At 43.3% G+C, this 22,564-nt stretch overlaps 1 protein-coding gene and 1 long non-coding RNA gene across 4 annotated transcripts in view; one reads left to right on the forward strand and one right to left on the reverse strand.

Annotated features, from left to right (window-relative positions):
* Positions 1-22,564, reverse strand: part of LOC144762824 (lebercilin-like) — a 2,038,162-nt gene that overhangs the window by 537,771 nt on the left and 1,477,827 nt on the right. For both annotated transcript variants that reach the window (XM_078648105.1, XM_078648106.1), the window contains one exon: positions 11,018-11,126. In XM_078648105.1, the coding sequence (XP_078504231.1) occupies positions 11,018-11,126 (109 nt within the window). The remainder of the gene's footprint in view (positions 1-11,017; positions 11,127-22,564) is intronic.
* LOC144762825 (uncharacterized) overlaps positions 1-22,564 on the forward strand; it is a 159,631-nt gene that overhangs the window by 23,592 nt on the left and 113,475 nt on the right. The gene's annotated exons all lie outside the window — the stretch shown is intronic.

A 22,564-nucleotide genomic window follows, 5' to 3' on the forward strand; every position in this document is an offset into this window, starting at 1 on the left:
AGATAATCACCTCTGCGCCGCTTTCCAGTATTCCCGTCACCAGCTCCAAGCTATTCCTGTGTATCTATGTCCCGGTGGGCAGCCTTGTATTACTGCGCCCCCTCACTCTGAGACAGGCCTGGTCCCAGTCTCTTGTAATCTTAGTAGGCTCCAAGCACTCATCGGGCTCTCACTAGCTCAGGCCCATTTGTCGCATAGTTCAGAAGCAGGGCCCGGATGACACTCAAGCTGGTAGCCAGCTGCCTCCAGTTTCTGTGGCATGCACCAAACTCTCCAGGCCCCCAGGCCGTGGCCGAGACCAGAGGGGAAGCCAGTCCGGTATGCCAGGGAACCCGTCCTCCGTTGCAGCGCACCCCTCCTTGCTGCAAGTAGTCCTTGGCCTCCCTGAGTCGGCTGTCTCGTTTTGGCCTCTACTGTGTCCTCAACGCTGCAGGTCCAGCCGTGTGCCCTATCCAGGAAGCATGGTGTTGGATGAGGGCTCCACCCTCGTCATGGTCCGCAGGGAGCGGGTTCCCGAACAAGGAAGTTTGCGTCCGCAATCGAGAGCAGGGGTCAACTGTCTTGCGGTTCGCCACCACTACAGCGCCAGGTAGGGTCTCTAACAGCCGATGCAACGCTTCGTTCCTCAGCTCGAAGCTGTCTGTGTCCGCCCAAGATGGCGACTTCGCCTCCCTGGTGTCTGTGCGATATCTACTGTTCCACAATATAATGAAGTTGCTTCTCGGTCTTAACCACGTCAGGGAGCAGCCCCTGGTCAAGGCAACAACTGTGGGGTCGATGCTAGGGTAGCATCGCAGGATGCCGGCGGATCTACCTGTCTCCAGCAGGAGCGCCGAAAAGTATGCCTTATTCGGCCATCTTGTTGGCCACTCCCCCTCACATATCTCATTTATATAAACCGGAATGGATTTGTTCCAGGACGCAGCCTTGCTGGTTGATTAACATACAAGACTGAGTTAGAGGACGTTACCCGCGAGTGGCTTGTCTGATATCAGACTTGGAGAAGGTGTTTAATTCGTTGACATTCATTCAAGGTCTTGATCTAATTTGGTGTAGGTTCCCAGCTTCTTGCATACACTTGGCTCCTTTTCACCAATCCAACTTCCCAGGTCCGCTTGGGTCGCCTTGTCTCTGCCTCGTTCCCAGTGAGTAGGAAGAGACAGGGCTGTCTGTAAAATTCAGTATAATAAAGGTCCAATAACCAAAAGTAGTGCAAAGTAAGATTTAATCCAGAAGGCACAGTACTGCTGTCATCACGTCCAGTTGCAGAATGGCAGGATTCACATTCTATTAAGAATCAAAGCGAACTGGAAGGCATGTGCCACAGTGATAAGTATACAACATACTTAAAGAGGAAGGAACAAAGTAAAGGAAATAAGAATAAATAATGAAAATATAAATAGCAATATAACACATCTCTCCCCTTAAGAAGAGGCACACAAAATAGGAACGTTACAATTGTAACAGAATATTACACGTTGACACATTTTGCTACACGTTTGGCTTTCCACACTTTACCATCTTGTGTAGCAATACTGTTATGATTAATTCTTATAATTTTCATTGGTCTTCCAAACTTCGCTTCTCCCTTGAGTAAAATACCAGGTTTACGTATCCTGACCCATTCACCTACTACAAAACTAGGCTCTTTCACTTTCATGCGAAGATCATACCCACATTTGCTTACTTGCTCTTATCTACTCTACTACCTCTTTATCAATTAATGATCTTTGGTTCTTCACAGCCTTTTTAAACCACCAAGGACACAATTTCAAAACAGGCTCTCTTCCTTTAAGTAAACAGAAAGGACAAACCTCAGTAGTAGATTGAGGAGTTATCCTGTACAACCACAACTTCTCCCTCAACGTATCCTTCCACAATGATCCAAAATTCTGCGCCCACAAAATATCTTGTTTCAGAACTCTATTGTATCTCTCCACCTGGCCATTACCTTGCGGTTCATACAATGCAGTAGTGATGTGACGAATGCTCAGGAATTTAAGGAAATCATACAACTCACATGATTTCATCTGCACACCATTGTCAGTAATGAGAACCTCAGGATAACCCTCATGAGCAAAAATGTCTTTAAGAATTGGAATGACCGTCTCAGAATTAGCATGAGGTACCAACTTCACCTCTGGCCATTTGGAGTGGTAATCAACCATAACAAGAGCAAATCTACAATCCTGAGGTAAAAATTTAATGGACCAGCAATATCAAAACCTACCTTTTGCCATGGAAATTTTGGCCAACGGACTGGTATGAGGGGAGCAGGATTACATTTAAGCATCTGTTCACTACTCACACACTCTGAACATTCTCTCACAACTCTGTCAACAAACCTGTCCAAACTTGGCCACCAGAAAACATTCCTCATCAATCTTTTTATGGAAAACATTCCTAAATGAGTTTCGTAACTTACACTTAAAATATGATCACAAAGGGACACAGGGGGAATACATTATCCCTTATGGAAAATTAAATCACCTTCAACAACAAGCTCATCAGAAACATTCCAGTAAGGAGATAGTTCAACTGAAATTTCAGACTTAGCAGGCCATCCCAACCTAGTATAATTTATAACATTAGACAAAATTGCATCATTTGCATTGCCTTTTTCCACATCTCCTCTGATATTGACCTGAAACTTCCAGATAGTATTTCACTGACACTAGCAACAATTTCTTCAACTTCACACTCTTCACCTACTTCACAAGGAAGCCTAGAGAGACAATCAGTAGTCACGTCAACTTTCCCCGGTACATATTCCACTGAAAAGCTATATTCTGGCAACCGGGACAACCGCCTGGCAATGCGAGCAGTAGCATTCTGTCCCCCTCCAGGAGATAAAATTGAAAGCAAAGGTTTGTGGTCTGTTCTCAAAACAAAACGTCCACCCCATATATAATTACGGAAATGCTCAACACTCCACACACATACTCTCTTTCAATGACGGCATAACGTCTTTCTGTCATATTAAGTGTTCGGGATGCAAATGCCACATTCCACTCTTCATTCCGAGCATGTTGGGACAAAACACAACCTAAACCATAAAGACTTGCATCAACCGTGAGAATACAGGTCTTGCTCATACAAAAAGGTTTTAAGGTGGGAGCAGCAATCATTTCTTTCATGATATTGTCACAAGCTCTCTGTTGTATTTCTCCCTAAACAAACTCCTTATTCTTCCTTGTCAATTCTCTCAGAGCTTCCATTTTAGAAGTGAAGTCCATTATAAATTTGCTGTAATATTCGCATAATCCCAAGAAGGAAAGAAGCTTGTCTTTGCAGACCAGTGCAGGAGCTTTTAAAATCGCCTCAATATGACTTTTTGTGGGTACAACACCATCTTTAGACAATGTATGCCCCAAATACTCCACTGAATCTTGGAACAACTTGCACTTTTTCTTTTTTAAGGCCAACCCATGCTCTTTCAAGACATTACAAACATTCCATGTGTGTCTCTTTATCCGAAGAAAATATTAAAATATCATCTTGAAAACATTTCACATACAATTTCATATTTCTAAAAAGATGACACATGGATCTCTGGAAAACAGAAGCTGCAGATGCCAATCGAAAAGGCATTCTTTTGAATTGGTACAGACCTTGGGGTGTAATAAATGCTGTCATGTGGCGTGACTCTTTAGACAGCTCATTCTGATGATATGCAGATCGAAGATCAAGAGTAGAGAAAATTGTGGCACCACCTAACATGCTAACTACTTCGTTTATATTAGGTAATCTACTAATATGTTAGCATTGAGAGCTCTCGGATCAATACATAATCTCAAAGATTTATCAGCTTTCAGTGCCAAAACAATCGGAGAAACCCATTCCGAAGACTCCATCTCTTCTATCACTCCGCCATCTAACATTTCTTGTAAAGCTTTACTTAATTCCTCCATTACATTAATAAGAAAATGTCTAAGTTTTTGTTTAACAGGGGACACACCTTTGTTTGAGTTTTATCAAATAAGTGGAACCTTTAAGTTTTCCTAAATTTTCAGAAAAAAATCAGGAAACTCATCCTCAATAAGGTTAACTACTTCTTTATCCTCAACAACCATGACGGGTTCTTCGTTCCGAGGGTTTAAAATAATACCCAGTTTCCATTGGTCTCCAACCCAACACATTCACACCTTTTTTTGAAAACATAAAGTTTTATATAAGCAGTCCTCTCTTTGAATGTTACTTCTGAGGCAACTAAACCTATAAAATCAATGGAAGACCCTTCAAAACCTTGAGCAGCAATGTCTGGAGGACATAAATCTTTGATGGAAATTTTATCACAGAATTTTTCATTAAAGTAAATCTCTGTGATAATAGTCCACGGAGATCCAGAATCTACCATAAGTTCCAAATCTTTTTCTAAAAATTGTACAATACATTTAGGAGAATTAAGTATTTCACCTTCTAGAGCACAATGATTTATAACAGAAACTACCATTCCCTTCTCCTCAGAGCATTCTGTATCAGCAAAATGAGTACAACGCACACAAGAGTCTTCACCATTCTTAGTATAGATTTTTCCCTTATTTAATTTCTTTTTCCTATCATCTCTACATGCTTTGGAGAAATGTCCTATTCTCCCACACCTAGTACATTCTTTCCCTATCGCTGGACAAAATTTAAAAGAAGCCACATGGTTGAAACTACCACATCTAAAGCATACTATATTCTTATCAAAACTTTTGTTCGTACTACTAGCCTTTGTGGAACTGTTCATGGCACAAACTTCATCAATGCACTTATTGCCCTTGTCACCGTTGGCATTTACATCCTCAATGGTTTTCATCCACTTTTCAGACTGTTCAATGGCTTTTGCGGTAGCAATACTGTCATGTAAATTAGGATTACCTAAAAACTACAATTGTTCTTGTGTCTTTTTATTCTTAACATTCACAATTATCTTTTCCCTAATCATTTCATCAGCCACATCGCCAAATTCACACGAGACAACAAGAGACCTTAGAGTCGTTAAAAAGTCGTCAAATGACTCTGACTCTCTTTGTGCACGTGTATAAAACTTGTACCTATTGAGAGCCAAACTGGTTGTAGGTTTAAATCTTGTTTCCATACGCAAAAGTGCTTCATCATAAACACTTAAATCTCCTTGAACTAGAGGCAAAGCTCTAAAAACAGCTTGTCCCTCCGACCCCAAACAATGTAGGAGAATATTTATTTTCCTTTCATTAACCATTCTCTCACCATCTATAGCTTTAATGTAAGTTATAAACAACTCCTTCCATCTTTTCCAAGGAATGAGAGGCTCACCTTTACACTGTAAAAACTTTGTTGGGGGTTCAAATTGTATGGTAGATAATAATAATTTTGTAAAACAGAATAAAACCTACCCCCCGTAAATGTCACAACTCATATTAATATGAATGGTGAGAAAACAATACAATGAATTTGATAAAAATTATTTTGAAAACTCTTGAAAAATAACAATTAAAATATATGAATCAAGGTTTCAATATCTTGGGGTAAATAGCATCAACGTAAATGTTGTTAAACAAACAGGAAGATGTATTAGCCAAATGATGCTTGAAGTAATTTTTTGCACAACAAAGTACCTCCTATGCCGTGTGCATCGGCGCTTAAGTGATTATAATATTCTTAAAATATCTGACAAGGAATGCGCAGTCGTGCGCATCGACGTTGAATTTAATATAAATTGAACTTCCGTATACTTCACTCCTTCCAATCCTTGCCAAAAATGGTGAAATTAATGGGCATCATTTAACCCGATTCAAAATGGCGCTACGCTACGTTACGTGGCGCGATGATGAAATACGTGACGTCATGACGAATCCTTGTAGTTGAGAAGGACACGGACACGGAGTATCGCTTGACAATGCTTGTTCCAATGACGCTCAGATTAAACCAGGGTAGCCCGAGGAACGTCTGCAGAAGCGGAACTCCAACGGCAGTGTCTTTGAAAGATGCAGTAGGTTGATTCAATGAATCTGTTGAAAATCCATAGATGAATGTCAGAAAAAGATGAAAAATTGTGGAAATCACGGTTGTAAATAACCGAGTAGCAGTAGAAATAACAATAGCTCCAAATGCAAATATCCAAGTAGAAAGCAGTCTTCTTTTTCCTTAAATGGCATAAAATGTTATTGTACTGCTCCTGTGCCTTGAAAAGTAGCAGGTACAGTTTTCCCTCGTCGCCAGTGTAAAATTCAGGATAATAAAGGTCCAAAAACCAAAAGTAGTACAAAGTAAGATTTAATCCAGAAGGCACAGTCCTGCTGTCATCAGGTCCAGTTGCAGAATTGCAGGATTCACATTCTATTAACCTCATGGGCGCTAAGCGTTTTACCGCCGTTCGCTGAGTTTTTCTAAAACCCGCGGTTCATGACGAGCTCAGCTCGTGATGAGCGTACGAGAGGCGTAACTCATGACGAGCTGAGCTCGTCATGAGCGTCGAAGGGGTTAAGAATCAAGGCAAACTGGAAGGCATGTGCCACAGTCATAAGTATACAACATACTTTTTTTTTTAATCTTTTTTTTTCAGATTTTTATTTTTAACAGTTACAAAAGGAAGAACCCCCCCCTTAGTTGGCATCGTTACAACACATGTACACAAATAAACCTTCTCATTATGGCACTTGTGGATATAGGCTTCACCTGGATATCAATCATAACATTTGTATAGCGCGCTACTCACCCGTAGGGGTCTCAAGGCGCTGGGGGGAGGGGGGTACGTTACTGCTCGAAAAGCCAGGTCTTGAGTTGCTTCCTGAAGGAGAGATGGTCCTGGGTTAGCCGGAGGTGGATGGGGAGGGAGTTCCAGGTCTTGGCCGCCAGGTAGGAGAAGGATCTTCCTCCGGTGGTGGCTCTGCGTATGCGTGGAACGGCGGCGAGGGCGAGGCTGGTTGATCGTAGCTGGCGGGTGCGAGTGTAGAAGGTCAGGCGGTTGTTGAGGTACTTGGGGCCCAGGTCGTGGAGGGCCTTGTGTGCGTGGGTGAGGAGTCTGAACGTGATCCTCTTGCTGACGGGGAGCCAGTCCAGGTCTCTCAGGTGGCCGGAGATGTGGCTGTGTCGGGGGATGTCCAGATTGAGTCGTGCAGAGGCGTTCTGGATGCGTTGGAGTCTTTTCTGAAGTTTGGCTGTGATTCCAGCGTAGAGGGTGTTTCCGTAGTCCAGGCGGCTGGTGACGAGTGCCTGGGTGACCGTCTTCCTGGTTTCGGTGGGGATGCACCGGAAGATATTTGGGAGCATGCGTAGGGTGTTGAAGCATGATGATGAGACAGCGTTGACTTGTCTGGTCATCGAGAGGGAGGAGTCCAGGATGAAGCCCAGGTTACGTGGATATATTCTAACACATAAGGAATAACAGAATAGCAGGAAAATAAATAACATCGAGAGGAAGCAACCAGGCCTCACACAACTCCCCGCAATAAATAAACACTAGGAAACCCCCCACACCCTCTCCATCAGATCCCGACCCCTGTGGCGAGAACAATTCGTCACTTGCCCCATCAGACTCGCTCTGGGAAGACTGCCCTCTCTCTGCAAGTCCCGAGATACACATGCTTCGCCAGGCAAGTAAGTCCTCCTGCAGTTTCTCATTCCTCCGGGTGAGCTGCATATGTGTTTTTTCGGCTAGGGACCACTCTCTCACATCTCTAAGCCATGTGGGCACCTCCGGGGCCCTCTGTCCCATCCAAGTAATTGCCACCCTGCGCCTGGCAAGCACCAACATCAGTTGCAATAGTTTATAGGCGAGTTTCTGTTTCTTGGGCTTGGGGACTAACGCCAGTAAGCAATGCAAGGGATTCATTGCAATCTGAAGGCCTGTAGTGGTAACTATGTGATCTACCACGCCCACCCAAAAGCTCTTAATCAACGGACAGTCCCAAGCTAAATGTAGGAAGCCCGCCCCCTCTGCACTACATCTGGGGCAACTGTCTCCCCTGTCTCCAGAAAAACACCTCAACGAGATCAGGGTTAGGTAGGTACGGTGCAGGAAGTTAAAGTGTATCAATTTGAATCGCGCATTGCTCGACACCTTACGCGTGAGAGACCCTATTCGCTTCCGCTGCCCCTGTTCCACTGGAGTGCCAAGATCCGCCTCCCATGCCGCCCAAGCCGGGACTTGATTATCCGATCGATATTCCGGGCCAGCAATTGTGGGTCCACCGAGGCCACCTGAATACCGAGATAACGGAAGCCCTCCCGAAGTATAAATCATACTTAAAGGGGAAGGAACAAAGTAAAGGAAATAAGAATAAATAATGAAAATATAAATAGCAATATAACACTGTCCCCTTTCCCCATTGCTCCTCACCCTTGCAAAGGAGCCCATAGCCATCTGCTTATGACGCAAGGTCACTGACTGGGGGATACCCCTGAAGGACAGGACACACATAGTGTCTCAGTACACATACGATCTCCTCATCTATTCAAAAGATATCACTTCAGACCTTACTCTGCTTCACGATATACTCAATGAGTATGCAACAGCGGCTGGATTTTGGGTAAATTGGGATGAATCAGCAATGCATCCCCTCCACACTGACCAACAACCTCGATCCATACACTTGGGCACTCCCCCTCAATGCTGGCAGGGTACAGCCACTCACTATTTAGGGGTTTGTCTCTACCAAAATCCTTTCGACATATTTGATGGGAACATTCGGGTAGCACTACAGGGCATCAAGACACAAATGTACTTCTGGTGCTCCCCGATAGGGAAAATTAACGTGGCACAAATTATCATACTGCCTCACCTACGTTTATCACTTTACTAACCTCCCTGTGGTCCCACCCCACACCTTTTTCCAAGAACTTGACTCCTTGTAGGGAGATCTTATCTGGGCAACAGACAACATCAAGTGACACTTCGCAAGATACAGCTCCTGATGGACCGAGGAGGGTTTGGTGCCCTGTCCTTTGTGGCGTATTATCTCATGGCACAATTGCAGTGGCTATCATGGTGGACTGCTTGGTGATATGTTGGGAAGGCCTGCAACTTGGATTGCATGATGTCATCCCCAGCGTCTCATCGCCTTCTACTTCCTAAAACAGTACCCCCCACCTTGCCACCCAAACAGGTGGCTGTGGCCCGCACCTGCATAACAGGCATACACCACATGTCCCCCAAATTACCAGTGTATGTTCCTGCACTGCCCCTGGTTGGACTTCCTAAATATCCCATGTCATATACAAGACTCGACCTAACCCCCTGGACAGGATTCTCAATCCACACAGCAGGAGATCTTTACCTCAACGGTCAATTTCTCTCATTTGATTAGCTAGTAACAAACTAGGATTTACCCTCAGGGAAATTCCTCTTTCACCGTAGGCTCACCCACACAAACCAAACCGTGTGGAATGCCACCGAGGCAGAACCCACAACACACCCTGCATTACAGACTATTTCTATGATGGGTCCCGGCTATCATCTTATTACCTGGATGTATAAAGCTATACACAAGTTAACTATGCTTCCCCTAAACGCTCCCCGGCATAGGTATGAGACGGAGTATGGGCGTGCGCTACATGATAAGGAGAAGGAAATAGCCTTGCAATTCCTGCGACAAGTGTGCCATAACTCTTGCTTTAAAAATATGCAATTGTTTATGTTACAACACACATACCTCACCCAGGCCCAAATAAACTGGTTCTTCCCCCAAGCAGATGACAGCTGTCACAGATGCCAGGCTCCTGGTGCACATTTACAGCACATGATTTGGTCCTGCCCAGCCCCATACCAAGTCTGGGAGAAGGTACACAATATCTTACGTCAAGTCACGGAGCCCCCCCGAAATCCACACACGGGAGGCATGCTCACTTGGTATTTCACAGCAAACACCGCAAAATATGCTCTTGTTTCACATCCCTAGCGATTCTCCTTGCCAAACATACCCTCACCTTGCATTGGCGCTCCCCAACAGCCCCCGCAGTGGCGGCCTGGTTTGGAGCTGTCTGTAAGTGATGCCCTCCTCTATGAGGAAATGTAAGGCCTTCACAAACAACCTGTTTCCCCTTAATGGGCCACTCTTTTCTAGCAGTTTGTCCAGCTCACTGGCAATGTTGACCTCTCTCCATAGAGACCCACCAAATGCTTGACAGCTGCCACTATCCACAGTCACCCACACCCCTCTCCACATATGTATTCCATGCTGCATCACTCGTTTCTTGCTGGTAGATCCCGCCCGCGTTGCTACTACCCTTTTCTTGTCAACAATACCTTGGATGATGAATCTCGCTGTACCCCACTGAAAAAAATCTCCTACATCCCCCTTTTCTCCAGTTGGCACGCCAAACCTTTTGTTATGAAAGTTTGAAATGCTGCTTGCATAAATACAACAGTACCTGTCATGCATATGATTACTCCCACTATACTTATATGCTGGACTTACATGTTATGTACTCAATTCTATATGCCACATTTGCTTTGTATGGAAAGGTGTATTTAAACCATGATATATTGTCGACTGTACTTTCCTTTTATGTTTCGAAAATGAATAAAACTGATTTTTTTTTAAAAATACAAATACAAATAAAAAGTAGCGTTTAATTTACTGGCCCTGGGTACATGTAGTACAACTTTACTAGGGACTTATAAGTAAATAAATGTGCCAATTGGGAACCAATTTTACCATGTGTAAAGAAGAGAGCACAAGCACTTCAGCACTGATTAACATTAGTAAAGTGTGCAGAGTTATAAAAGCCAGCAAAAGCAGGTGCAGAAAACAGGAGGGGTGAGTACAAAACGTTTGGGGGTCACTCGGCAGAAAAGGCCACGTCCAACACCCTCAGCGATAACCTTACTTCTAATAGCATGCCTCCACAACGAACCTCTCAAATTGAAAAAGTAGGACAGTATGTGGAATGTTAAAAAACTAAGCAATGGAGAAACGTTTCCCAGTTCGCACATCTTTCTCATTTCTAAAGGACAAAACCCCTAAAGACATAGCCAAATAATTATTTTAAGCAATGGAAGTGAGAATATATGTAACAATAAATCTGTCAGCAGTCATGACTTCTTGTTTACCTGTTCGAAATTGTTGTTTTCTAAAGAGCATATCCGTCTTTCTCTCCAGGGATGGCTCTACTTTATGGCTGCAATTTGTATTTCTTGCTGCAAGTTCTTTTTCTTTTTTCTAGGCATTAACATGTACATTTAGAACATTTAAAATAAACATATCTAAGAATCAAAAACCGAAAACGATACAAAGTGACAGACCTATTGGTCAGCACCTCACTATATCACTTCTGCTGTATTAAAATGGTTGTGCACAGTAGTCCAGCACCTGTCACCTTTTGGTGCCACTGGTTAGATTCCCAAAGCAAATTGAACATAAGGAGGTGCACTGAACAAAACACATTTAGTCCATTGTCAATTCTTTAATTTCTTCCTTTATTTCTAAATCGGTAATCATTCATGAAAACAGCCAACACGTTTTGTTCCCCAAAAACACAAGCTTTTGGAACTTTATCAGGGCTTATGTGGCAGAATGCAAATTTGCCGTAATGTTTTGGATCGGAATAATGGAATTTCTTGTAGTAGAGAGGTGCTCCAATTGACACAGTATTCCACCTTTTATAGCGGAATGCCAATATGCTGTCAGGTAGTGGTTTGGAAACAAGGTATTCCTTGTAGAGGAGATGTGTTCCAACTGTTGAAGTTTGCCACCATGATAAGCAGCTTAGCCTTGGCATCACAGAAGGAAGGCTGAGCCGCTTATCATGGTGGCAAACTTTAACAGTTGGAGCACATCTCCTTTACAAGGAATACCTCGTTTCCAAACCTCTACCTGACAGCATATTGGCATTCTGCTATAGAAGGTGGCATACTGCAACAATTGGAGCGCCTCTCTACAAGGCATACCGTTATTCCGAACCAAAACCATACAGCAAATTCTCATTCTGCCACATAAGCCCTGATGAAGTTCCAAAAGCTTGTGTTTATGGGGAACGAAACGCGTAGGCTGTTTTTATAACCGATTACCGATTTTGAAATAAAAGAAGAAATTAAAGAAATTACAACAGACTAAATGTGTTTTGTTTGGTGCACCTCCTTATGTTCAATATCTAAGAATCAAGCAGTTAATTTCAGAACTCTTAGCACAACTCAGAAACGTACTGGCATTTTACTTTATAATATATATAATATTCACTTTTCCACTGAAATACTCTATAATTGTTTATCCCGCATATGAAAACAGCATATACAAATGCAGTGACCTCTAAAGAGTGACAATCAGAAAAGTACCCTTGCAAGAATTCTAGACAGTGTGGATGTGTGAAAGCCACATTGTTATTCATTTTTTAAAACTATACATACAAATGGACACTTACCGGAGCTGAGGGGCGAGGCGAGGAAGCCCTCCAGTGTTGCCGCCACCGCCAGGAGTCACAACCTGCTGGGATTGCGCCGCCGCCCCGGGACTACAACTCCCGGCTGCCTCAGCGACGGCGCTGCTCTGACACGCACCGCAAGTGCCAGGAGGCGCCTTTAAACAGCGCTCTGCCCGGCGGAGCTGGGGGAAACTTACCGGAGTTGAGGGGCGAGGCGAGGAAGCCCTCCAGTGTTGCCGCCACCGCCAGGAGTCACAACCTGCTGGGATTGCGCCGCCGCCCCGGGACTACAACTCCCGGCTGCCTCAGCGGCGGCGCTGCTCTGACACGCACCGCAAGTGCCAGGAGGCGCCTTTAAACAGCGCTCTGCCCGGCGGAGCTGGGGGAAACTTACCGGAGTTGAGGGGCGAGGCGAGGAAGCCCTCCAGTGTTGCCGCCACCGCCAGGAGTCACAACCTGCTGGGATTGCGCCGCCACCCCGGGACTACAACTCCCGGCTGCCTCAGCGGCGGCGCTGCTCTGACACGCACTGCAAGCGCCAGGAGGCACCTTTAAACAGCGCTCTGCCCCTCCTCGCGGGACGCCTGGCGAAGCCCGGGCAAAGGGCGGGCCCTCTGTGGCCCTCAGAGGCCAGAACATGGACCTTGGCGCTGTATCTAAGGACCTATAACCTAAGTGAGACCCACTGAACTGTTATTAGTGTAACGTGCTTGTGAATATTCATTTCTATTACTTGAATAGCTTTGTGGGATATAGGCAAGTTTGGACTATGTCTATGGCCAAGACAAACAAAACTGCTTCTGGCCTAGGAACCATGGACAATTACTTGGTAAAAAAGGTGACCCAAATTAACACCGAGCGTAGGGCCTCATTAGGTTGAGGGAATCACCCTGATTTACATGAAGAGCTGTCTTTCCCACTGGTGGATCTGGCTGTAACTGATCTCCTGGATCGGGGCAATGGGGGTATCATAATGGCTGAAGCACAGGTTCATGTCGAACCGAATGAAGACTTACCTGATATAATTAATGATACAGCAGAAGAGCCACCACCCTCCCCAAGGCCAGTGAGATTATGCAGAAAGGCACAAACTAAACGTGGAGGACAGAACAGCAAAAAAAGAGTAGAAAAAGGCCATTCAGCCCCAAATGGTGTTGCAGTTATAATTGATTCTCAGGAAGGTACAAGTCTGGATGGTACGAATATAAATATAAATTCGGAGCAATTTATCCTTCTAATCCATACGATAGAAGTAAAGATAGAGGCAAAAATTGTAGAGCTGATGAAACCCCTGATTTCCAAATTAGATACCGTGGCCCTAGAAGTCGAGAGACTGGGTGGGTTGTTAGCAACACACCTGGCCTCAGCCGCTGCAGGAAGATCAAAAGCGGTGGAAAAGAGACCAGTTGCTGATGGGCAGGGAGCTGGTAGAGTGAACTTACAGCAAACCAGCCAGTTAATATCTGTATCTGAGCCAGCCCCACTTGAGTTTACCCCTCCAATCACTCAGAATAAAAAGGCCACAGTAGACCCGGAGGGTACGCCGGCTCCTATGTATGCAAAGAAGAGCCGCCATGCTAACCTTCCTCCTGATTGCGCACCATATGTGGTTGTTCTTACAAATGTTCCCCCCACTGAGTGTTATCCTCTTCAGTCCTATGAGGAATCCCATGATTCATTAAAAAATAGAACAGTATCATGGTTGAACAAAAACTGTGGGTTTCCAGTTACATTTGCTGACCAAGTATTGTCAACAAGGAGGGTGAAATGGATTGGAACATTCAGAAAGACAACAAATGGAGACTGCATAATTGTTAACTTCAAACATCCCCAACATGTTGCTACAGTCCTATTAAGAGCGGCTTCTTTAGTTTATTCTATGAATAGTATATGTGTACGCCCACTTGGATACTTCTATACCCACTTGATTAAAGCCCCACTGAATCCTGGGTCATTAAGACCATTTATCCCTATTCATCCACCGACCCCTAATGGAGCATATTTGTACAATGTTGGTAACCAGTGTGGGAATGGGTTTAATATTGCAACACAGAATAGATTTGACACACTTTCAGGTCTTGAGTCATTTGATTGACGTGAGGAATCTGTGGGTCAGGGAAATGACAGATTGGAGGAAGTGGGATGTACAGAGACAATTCGCGTAAAAACGAGGCAGTACAATGTAATCTCATGGAACATTGCGGGCCTGGGCATTAAGATGGAGGATTGTAACTGGATCAGGTATATTAAGCAGTATCAAATCATCTGCCTGCAGGAGACCTGGTCTATTGAATGCAACCATTTTCTCGAAGGGTACAAGGCTTTTTATGTCCCTGCAAAAGCAGCTAATAGGGGCAGACCCAAGGGGGGAATGGTCACGTTCATTTCTGTTGCATTATCCTGCAAAGTACGTAGAGTCTCAACATGCAATACTGGAATTATCGGTCTAGTTTTATTGGGGGAAAACTGTATGGCCGGCGTGGTTAATTTTTATAATGCTATTCATTTTTGTCCAGCCCTTAGCCAGATAGTAGCATTGAATGCTTTCATTAGTAGTGCAATGAAGGACTGTTCGCATAATCTTTTGATCATGGGTGATTTTAATGTTCATCCCCTCTTTAAATGTATCAGGGATCTGCACTGTGCGCGGTACGAGGGTTTTCACCTAGAACACACAATTGAGGGGGAACATTTAAATGATATGCTTAATGATCTGGACTTAACGGCGACAATGGCACTGATGGACCCTACTATGCTTTTTGAGACACCGACCTTTAAGGGTCACGGGAGGGGAACCTTCATTGATTATGTATTTTTAACATCATCAATGCAGTCCTTTGTGGATTCCTTCATTATTGATGACAGTGAATTTAGTGGTCACAACCCACTCACTGTACACATGAGGGGCTCATGGTCAGTCAAAGAAGGATTGAAACACGCTACAGGTAGAATGAGTACGACAGATGGGAGACGGCGATTAAGATGGTCCAAGATCACCCCAGACCTGCTGTACAAAGAGATTAAAGTCGCTTGTGCAGATGAGATTATGGTCTGTACGCAAGAAGGCGCACAGCCAAACAATGTCCTTAGTGCTTTTCAAAATCTATTGGTTAAGGTTTCAAAGCTGTTGTCAGCCCCTGTAAAGAAGTTGGAAATTAAGGGACCTAAATGGTTTAATCATGAATGCTCAAAAGCATCCAGAAATGTAAGATTAGCACTGGCTACCAAACCAAGAATAAAGGCAAAAGTTCAGCTATGCCGGAAGAATTATAAAACTATTATTGCCAGACACAAGGAATCCCTAAGGGAAGAGGCATGGAGTGAGATTCTTGATCCTACCACTCTGCAGTGTAGCACTAGATTCTAGGCAGTGATGAGGAAACCTTTTTTGGCCCAGGAGCAGGATGACGGACTAGAATGCCACATACCTAAGGAGGTTTGGGAAGAACACTTTAAGAAATTGTATTGTTGCTCATTGGATGAGTCTCATAATATTGTCCCTTCTGTCAGTGGTGGCGAAATGATTAGTTTCAATAGAGGTGAGGTTATCAAGGGCATTGTGGGACTAACAGCTGGGAAAGCCCCAGGGCCTGATGGGATCCTGCCGGACTTATTTAAGTCCGAGCCCAACTTCTGGGCACCTATATTAGAGTCTGTTTTTAATGCTGCTGTGAAAGATGGTTGTCCGCAATCATGGGGTGTTTCTACAACTGTCCCGGTTTTCAAGAAGGGGGACAAAGGTAGTCCACATTGTTACAGACCCATTTCATTAATAGACTCTACGGTTAAAATTGTAGGAAGAATGGTATTGCAGAGACTATCTGAATGGGCAGATGAAAAAAACATTATGTCCATTTCCCAGTATGGCTTTTGTAGTGGTCGCTCTACAACAACTCAGTGCCTGAATCTCTTTTTAATTTTAAGTAAGTACACTGTAGTGCAAAGGGGCACCATCCATCTCGCCTTCATGGATTTGTCCTCAGCCTTCGACTGTGTTAACAGGGGAAAGCTGTGGCAGTCCATGAGGGTGAAGGGGGTAGATAGTGGTTTGGTTGGTTTTTTGGCTGATCTGCATAATAACACCAGAGCTAACGTGAGATACTCCCAAGATCTGAGTGTAACGAATAATTTTAACATTGGAAAGGGTGTTCGCCAAGGATGTATCTTGGCCCCCTTCCTTTTTAATTTTTACATTAATGAGTTAGATAACGTGCTTCAGAATGTCCCGGCAGACTGCCCGAGAGTCGGTAGGCGGGGAATTCCTATACTCCTGTACGCAGATGATGCGTTTTAATCTCGAGAATTGAGAAGGGACTCCAATCTCTCCTTAATGCTTTTAAATTGTTCATGACAGATAGAGATCTTTTGGTTAACAATTCAAAATCATTTGTCATGCAAGTAGGCCAGCAATCAAGAAGGACTTTCACCTTTAAAATTGATGAAACTGTAATCCCTTTAACTAAAACGTTCTCTTACCTTGGGGTTCTTTTTTATACCAAACTTAATTGGGCACCTCACCTTGCAAAAAAGAAAGGAGAACTTGCGAGGGTTAATGCTTCCATTTTTAATTTTGCTGCCAAATTTGGGGAAAAAACGATTTGTGCTATGCTGAAATTGTATAATGCAAGTCAGTGGCAACTGCCATTTATGGGAGTGAAATTTGGGGGTATGTTAGTGGTGAGCACCTGCAGATTGCTGAAAACTTCTTTCTGAAGCGTCTCCTGTGTGTCCCAGTAGGCACCCCCAATCTTGCTGTACATGAAGAGTTAGGGACGCAATATCTAAGTGACTTGTTTTCTCTACGTCCCTTGACTTGTTGGCTAAAACTGTGGTTGACCCAGGATATACCACTAACACATTTGATTGTGAGGGACTTTTTGAGTCAGGATAAGGCTATATGTACCCCTTGATTAAAATATCTGAAATCCAACTTTGCTAGTCTTGGTCATCGAGAACTGTTTGACTACCTAAGCCAAATTGTAAAAGGGGATCTGGAGCTCATTAAACGGGCCTTCCTTCTGGAAAGGAGGATCCAGAGGGAGGATGTGGAGCTTCAGAAACAAAGCGTGAGGAAATTTGTCATGCTGAAAACCTGTGAAACCATAGAACCGTACCTGGCTGGCTCATTGACCTCCCATGAAAAAGTTCAGGTTAAACCTCTTCCATCATCTGCCGATCAGACCAAAAACAGACATTTTTAATAAATTTGCAGTGCCCTGCGGCTGCGACGAAAAGTCTCCGCAGGATATGCTGCATTTTATATTTTTATGTAAGTTTATGAATTCCCACGCAAGCGCTACCTGGTAACACTTTTTAAAAAACTTGATTTTACACAAATCAGACCGGCACTAATGTATTTACAACTTTTGCATAGTGACAGTATCCTCCAAATTAAGGAATTTTTAAAACTAACTGTTAAACTGAGAAATTGTCTGGACCAGTAATGACTCACTGTGATTTTGTATTATTTATATTTTTATTCTCTGTTCTGACCTTATCCTGTGGAAGAAAGTACATTTTTTCACTTTTGGCACCTTACACGATAGGTGTTTACATCTTTTTGTGTGATAAGAATTTTATATTGTATATGTACTTTTATGGTTTGCAAAATAACCGAAGTAAAGTTTTTTATTGATGATTGATACATACAAATGGACTTGGCTCCACTCAGAGCGGTATTACACTCTCACGTCATATTATTGGCTGTTTGTTGTGTCATTCCATCTTGTGTGGCTTGCTTGCATGAGGAATTATTTTACATATTAAGTATACAATCAATCTCTGATCCATCAATCAGAAACGAGGGGAAAATACACCTTTAACTGATGATATTTAGAGAATTTGGGGTCTAAAATGCAACAGGTTTCTTTGAACAGTAGACGTAGGCTACTTCACTTTAAATTCATGCAGAGAGTGCACTATACATCGATTAGGCTTCATGCTATGGGTCTGATTGATGATCAGGAGAATTCTCATTGTCACCATCCTAGGGAAATCGTCCATACAGTAAGGTCTTACCCTCAATAGGTACATGTTGGACTTCCATATTTGAAATCTTATCTCGCATGCTATCTATCTAATGGTCTCCTTCCCTGCTCCAGGCCCTGTTGGGCTATACTAAAGAATTAATCAAAGCTACATGTAGATTTTCTGCACTGGCACTTCTCCTTGCAAAAAGGATGGTGGCCATTCGCTGGGATCATGAGTCGCGGACCACTCCCCAGAGCCCCTCCCCAAACGAAAAAATCTGGGTTGAAGACCTAATCTACTGCAATGATGTGATAGACTACATTACCTCTTACTTTACGCCCGAAACATATTTGGTCACCCTTGTGGGCTTATCTTTCAGCCATCAGTGATCACGATTCCCAGGACCCCACTTAAACTTTATAAAGTACCAGATATTATGTAACCGGATATATTGTTGGTGCATTGTATGCTCTGTGGTCTGGATGTTTATTCCTATGTCCCTGTGCTCAGGAGATACACGCAGGCTTACCTTCATACGTTTCTGTATGGCCAATAAGCTATAACATAATATTGACATTGTTAAACTATGTCCATGTTACTGATGGCGTATCTTAAATACTGTCCTACAAAATCACAAATAACATTTCAAAAAAATACATTCAATCATCACAGATTCAATGCTGCATGTGTTTCGTGCATTTTATACAGAAAGCAATAATGTTTTTTTTAGCTGCAACAGGCCTTTTCAAATAGTTTTGTAAGGACTTAAGTGTATGCCATCACCTTTCCCACCACCCTGCCAATAGCAACACCAAATTTCCAACACCATTAACTCCAACATTACTACCATAACCATTATCACCGCCGTTACAATTACAGCCATCCAAGCATTTATGCATGCCAGTGTTTTCTAGCTTTACTACATGAAAGCCTGATCTATTTGCTTTGCCAATGTTTGTATTTCAATGTTGGTCCATTTATTTATTATTTATTTATTTATTATAAAGTTTTGTATAGCGCGAACAAGACCCGTGGGTATCAGAGCGCTTAACATAGAAGGCATATGAGAAAGACATATATATACGACAGTTATACGGACAACAAATATGAGGTAGATGATAAATATACAATATCACGTGTGCAGTTAGCGTTGATAGTCAATAGTGGGTGTACTTCTATCTTAAGTAAAATGTATAAGCAAGTCTGACAGTTAGGTCATTATAAGATCGTGAATGTTCTATTCTAGGTAGTGTATTTCTTCAACAGAAAGCTCTTCACTTCTCGCTTAAATGATGCCACATTTTGGATCTTCCTGATGTTAGGAGGGAGTGAGTTCCATATTCTGGGGGCAGCTCCTGAGAACGCTCTGTCATAGGTTTTTTTCTTGTGGAAAAGGGCTGGCCGTAGTAGGAATTCCTCAGTACTCCTCGCTGGTCGATTACCTCCCGATAGCTGGATTTTCTTCGCTAGGTATCTTGGGGTGTTGTGGTGTAGCGCTTTATGGGTGATACATGCCATCTTCATTTGGATTCTCGCTTCATAGGGTAGCCAGCTTAAAGCTTTCAAGTGTGGCGATATATGATCGTATTTTCTTGATCCGGTGATAATTCTTGCCGCAGCGTTTAGGCATGCTTTCAATGGCGCTGTGGACAATTTTGGTAGTCCCGCTAAGGTGGTGCAGCCATATTCAATCCTCGAGATAACTAAGGATTGGATTGCTAATTTGAGATCCGCTTCTGAGATGAATGGTTTCAATTTTCTTAAGTAGTTCAGGTGGAACCGGGCATTTTTAGCCATTGAGTTGATATGGGCTTTCATGTCCAGATTCTCGTCCAGAGTGATTCCTAGCGATTTCGCTGACTTGATTAGTGTTGGGGTGCAGTTTAGCGCAGTCACCACTTTCGTCCATTCCTTTATTTCCGTATGGCTCCTAGCTGGTGAGATTAGTAGGAACTCTGTTTTGTGAGCGTTCAACTTCAGCTGGTTGGTGGTTAGCCATTGTAGAGCCATTTTTAGAGTCTCGTTCATTAGCTCCATGTCTTTTAGTGAAGAGATCTTTAAGTATATTTGCGTGTCGTCTGCATACATATGATAGGATATCTGTGATTTTTGGAGAATTTCTGTGAGCGGTTCGACGTAAAGGTTAAACAGATCTGGGGATAATGATGATCCTTGAGGGACTCCAATTGAAATAGGGCATGGAGGTGAGATAGACTGGTTGACCAGGAATCGCTGTGTCCTGTTCTGTAGAAAAGAGATAAACCATTCCAGCACGGTTCCTGACAGACCCATCCTGTCCCGTAACCTGGTCAATAGAGCTTCGTGGTTTACCGTGTCGAAGGCCGAGGACAGATCTAGGAGAATCAGTAGACATGCTTTGTTTTGGTCAAGTGCCTGTAGAGCATCATCGACAATATGGAGGATCGCTGTTTCAGTGCTGTGCCCTGCTCTGAATCCTGATTGGCATTCATCAAGCAATGAGAACTTGGTGATGTGTCGGCTTAGTTGGTTCTGAACGCATTTCTCAATTAGTTTGGCCAGTAGCGGGATGTTGGTCACTGGGCGAAAGTTGTTTGGGTCTGATCTATCTGCTGAGGGTTTTTTGATTATGGGAGCAACTTGACCTGTTTTCAGGCAGTCAGGAAGGATCCCTTGTGATAGTGAAGCATTTATAATTTCAGTCCATATTGGAACCAAAACGTGATTGATTTCTTTTACACATTTTGCAGGTAATGGGTCTTGGTAGTGGTTGTTTGGCTTTATTTCGGAAAGCGTTTTGGCGATACTGTGCTGGTCATATAGTTCGAACGTATCCCACCTTGCCTCATTTTTTGTCATGGTACTCTCCGTTGTCGCAGCCGTATCTCTCGTAGGCATTGGATCTATGGGAAGGTTTGCCACGGCGTTTTTGAGCTCTACTTCTAGCGATTTTGCCTTCTCTGTGAAAAATGTAGAAAATTCTTCACAATTTAGAGGTGTTTTGGAGTTCTCATGGACTGATTTGGCTAGTTTGTTTGATTGTTGCTTTAGGATTTCAAAGAGTTTCCGTGGTCTGTTTTTGGCACTGTCCAGTTCTGACCGTATGAATTCTTGTTTTGAGTTGATGATCTTTTTGTTATATTGGCCTCTAATTTTTCTGAGTGCTGTCAGCTCTGGGGATGAAGGGTGTTGTCTCCATTTTCTTTCGGCCATTCTCAATTTGCGCCTTTCTTCATTTAGTGATTCATTAAACCATGGATTTTTTGTCTTCTCCGAGATATTTTTCAGTTTTAGGGGCATGGTGTTGTTGACAATATTTTCGACCGTTGTTATGTAGTGGTCGGTCAGCTCGTTCACATTATGCAGGTTGTTATGAGGTTTTAGGTCTCTTTCACAGCTTTCAACTAGTAGCTTTAAGTTTGCATCTCTTGTGTCTCTAACCCATTTTTTGGTCTTGAGGGGTTGTCTGGTCATGCCTTTTACCATTATAGGTATCACGAATGTTATGGCATGATGGTCCGACCAGTCACATGGTGTTATAGAGAGGATTGATGTCTCTTTGTTTCGTGAGATAATCCAGTCTAACGTCGCTCCTTTTGAGTGAGTGGGTTGTGTGCATAGTTGAGTAAGGTTCAGTTCATCAAGGAAGTCTTTCAGCGATTTGACCAGTTTGTCGTTGTGGTCCTCCCAATGTAAGTTGAAATCACCAAGAAATATGTTGTTAGCGCCGTCGTTGGAGTTGGTCGTTATGATCTCCATTAGCTCCTCTGTAAACTTTGCGCTGTCTCCTGGTGGATGGTAAAAAGAGTGCAGGTTGCATCTTTGGTTGTTAGTTGTTCTTATATTAAGACCTAGGTATTCGCTGGATTCTAGAGGGTCGGTTAGGATTTGTTTGACCTCAATATCAGATCTGTGAATGCAGGCTATACCTCCTCCTAACTTTATGGGTCTATCAAGTCTCAAAATGTTGTATTGGGGTGGTACTAGGAGATCCATGGAAGGGGATGAGGATTCCGTGAGCCATGTTTCAGTGAGGACTGCTATATCAATGTCCTTGTTAATGATGAGGTCAGCTATATCCGAGGAATGTTTGGTTGCCGACCGACAGTTGAGTAATAGACATGTCAGAGGTTTTTCTTTGTTGCTAAGGTCGCCAATCTTATTCTCTGTTGCTGTGAACTGTATCTGTTGTAGATTGTGAGGGTTAGATGTTCTATCATTCTTTCTCGATGTTCTGTTAGGGTCGAGTGGTACTGTTTTGATTCTTTCCTCTCTTGTGGTCCAGTATTTC

Source organism: Lissotriton helveticus, chromosome 6, assembly GCF_964261635.1.
Source record: "Lissotriton helveticus chromosome 6, aLisHel1.1, whole genome shotgun sequence".
Lineage (NCBI taxonomy): Eukaryota > Metazoa > Chordata > Amphibia > Caudata > Salamandridae > Lissotriton > Lissotriton helveticus.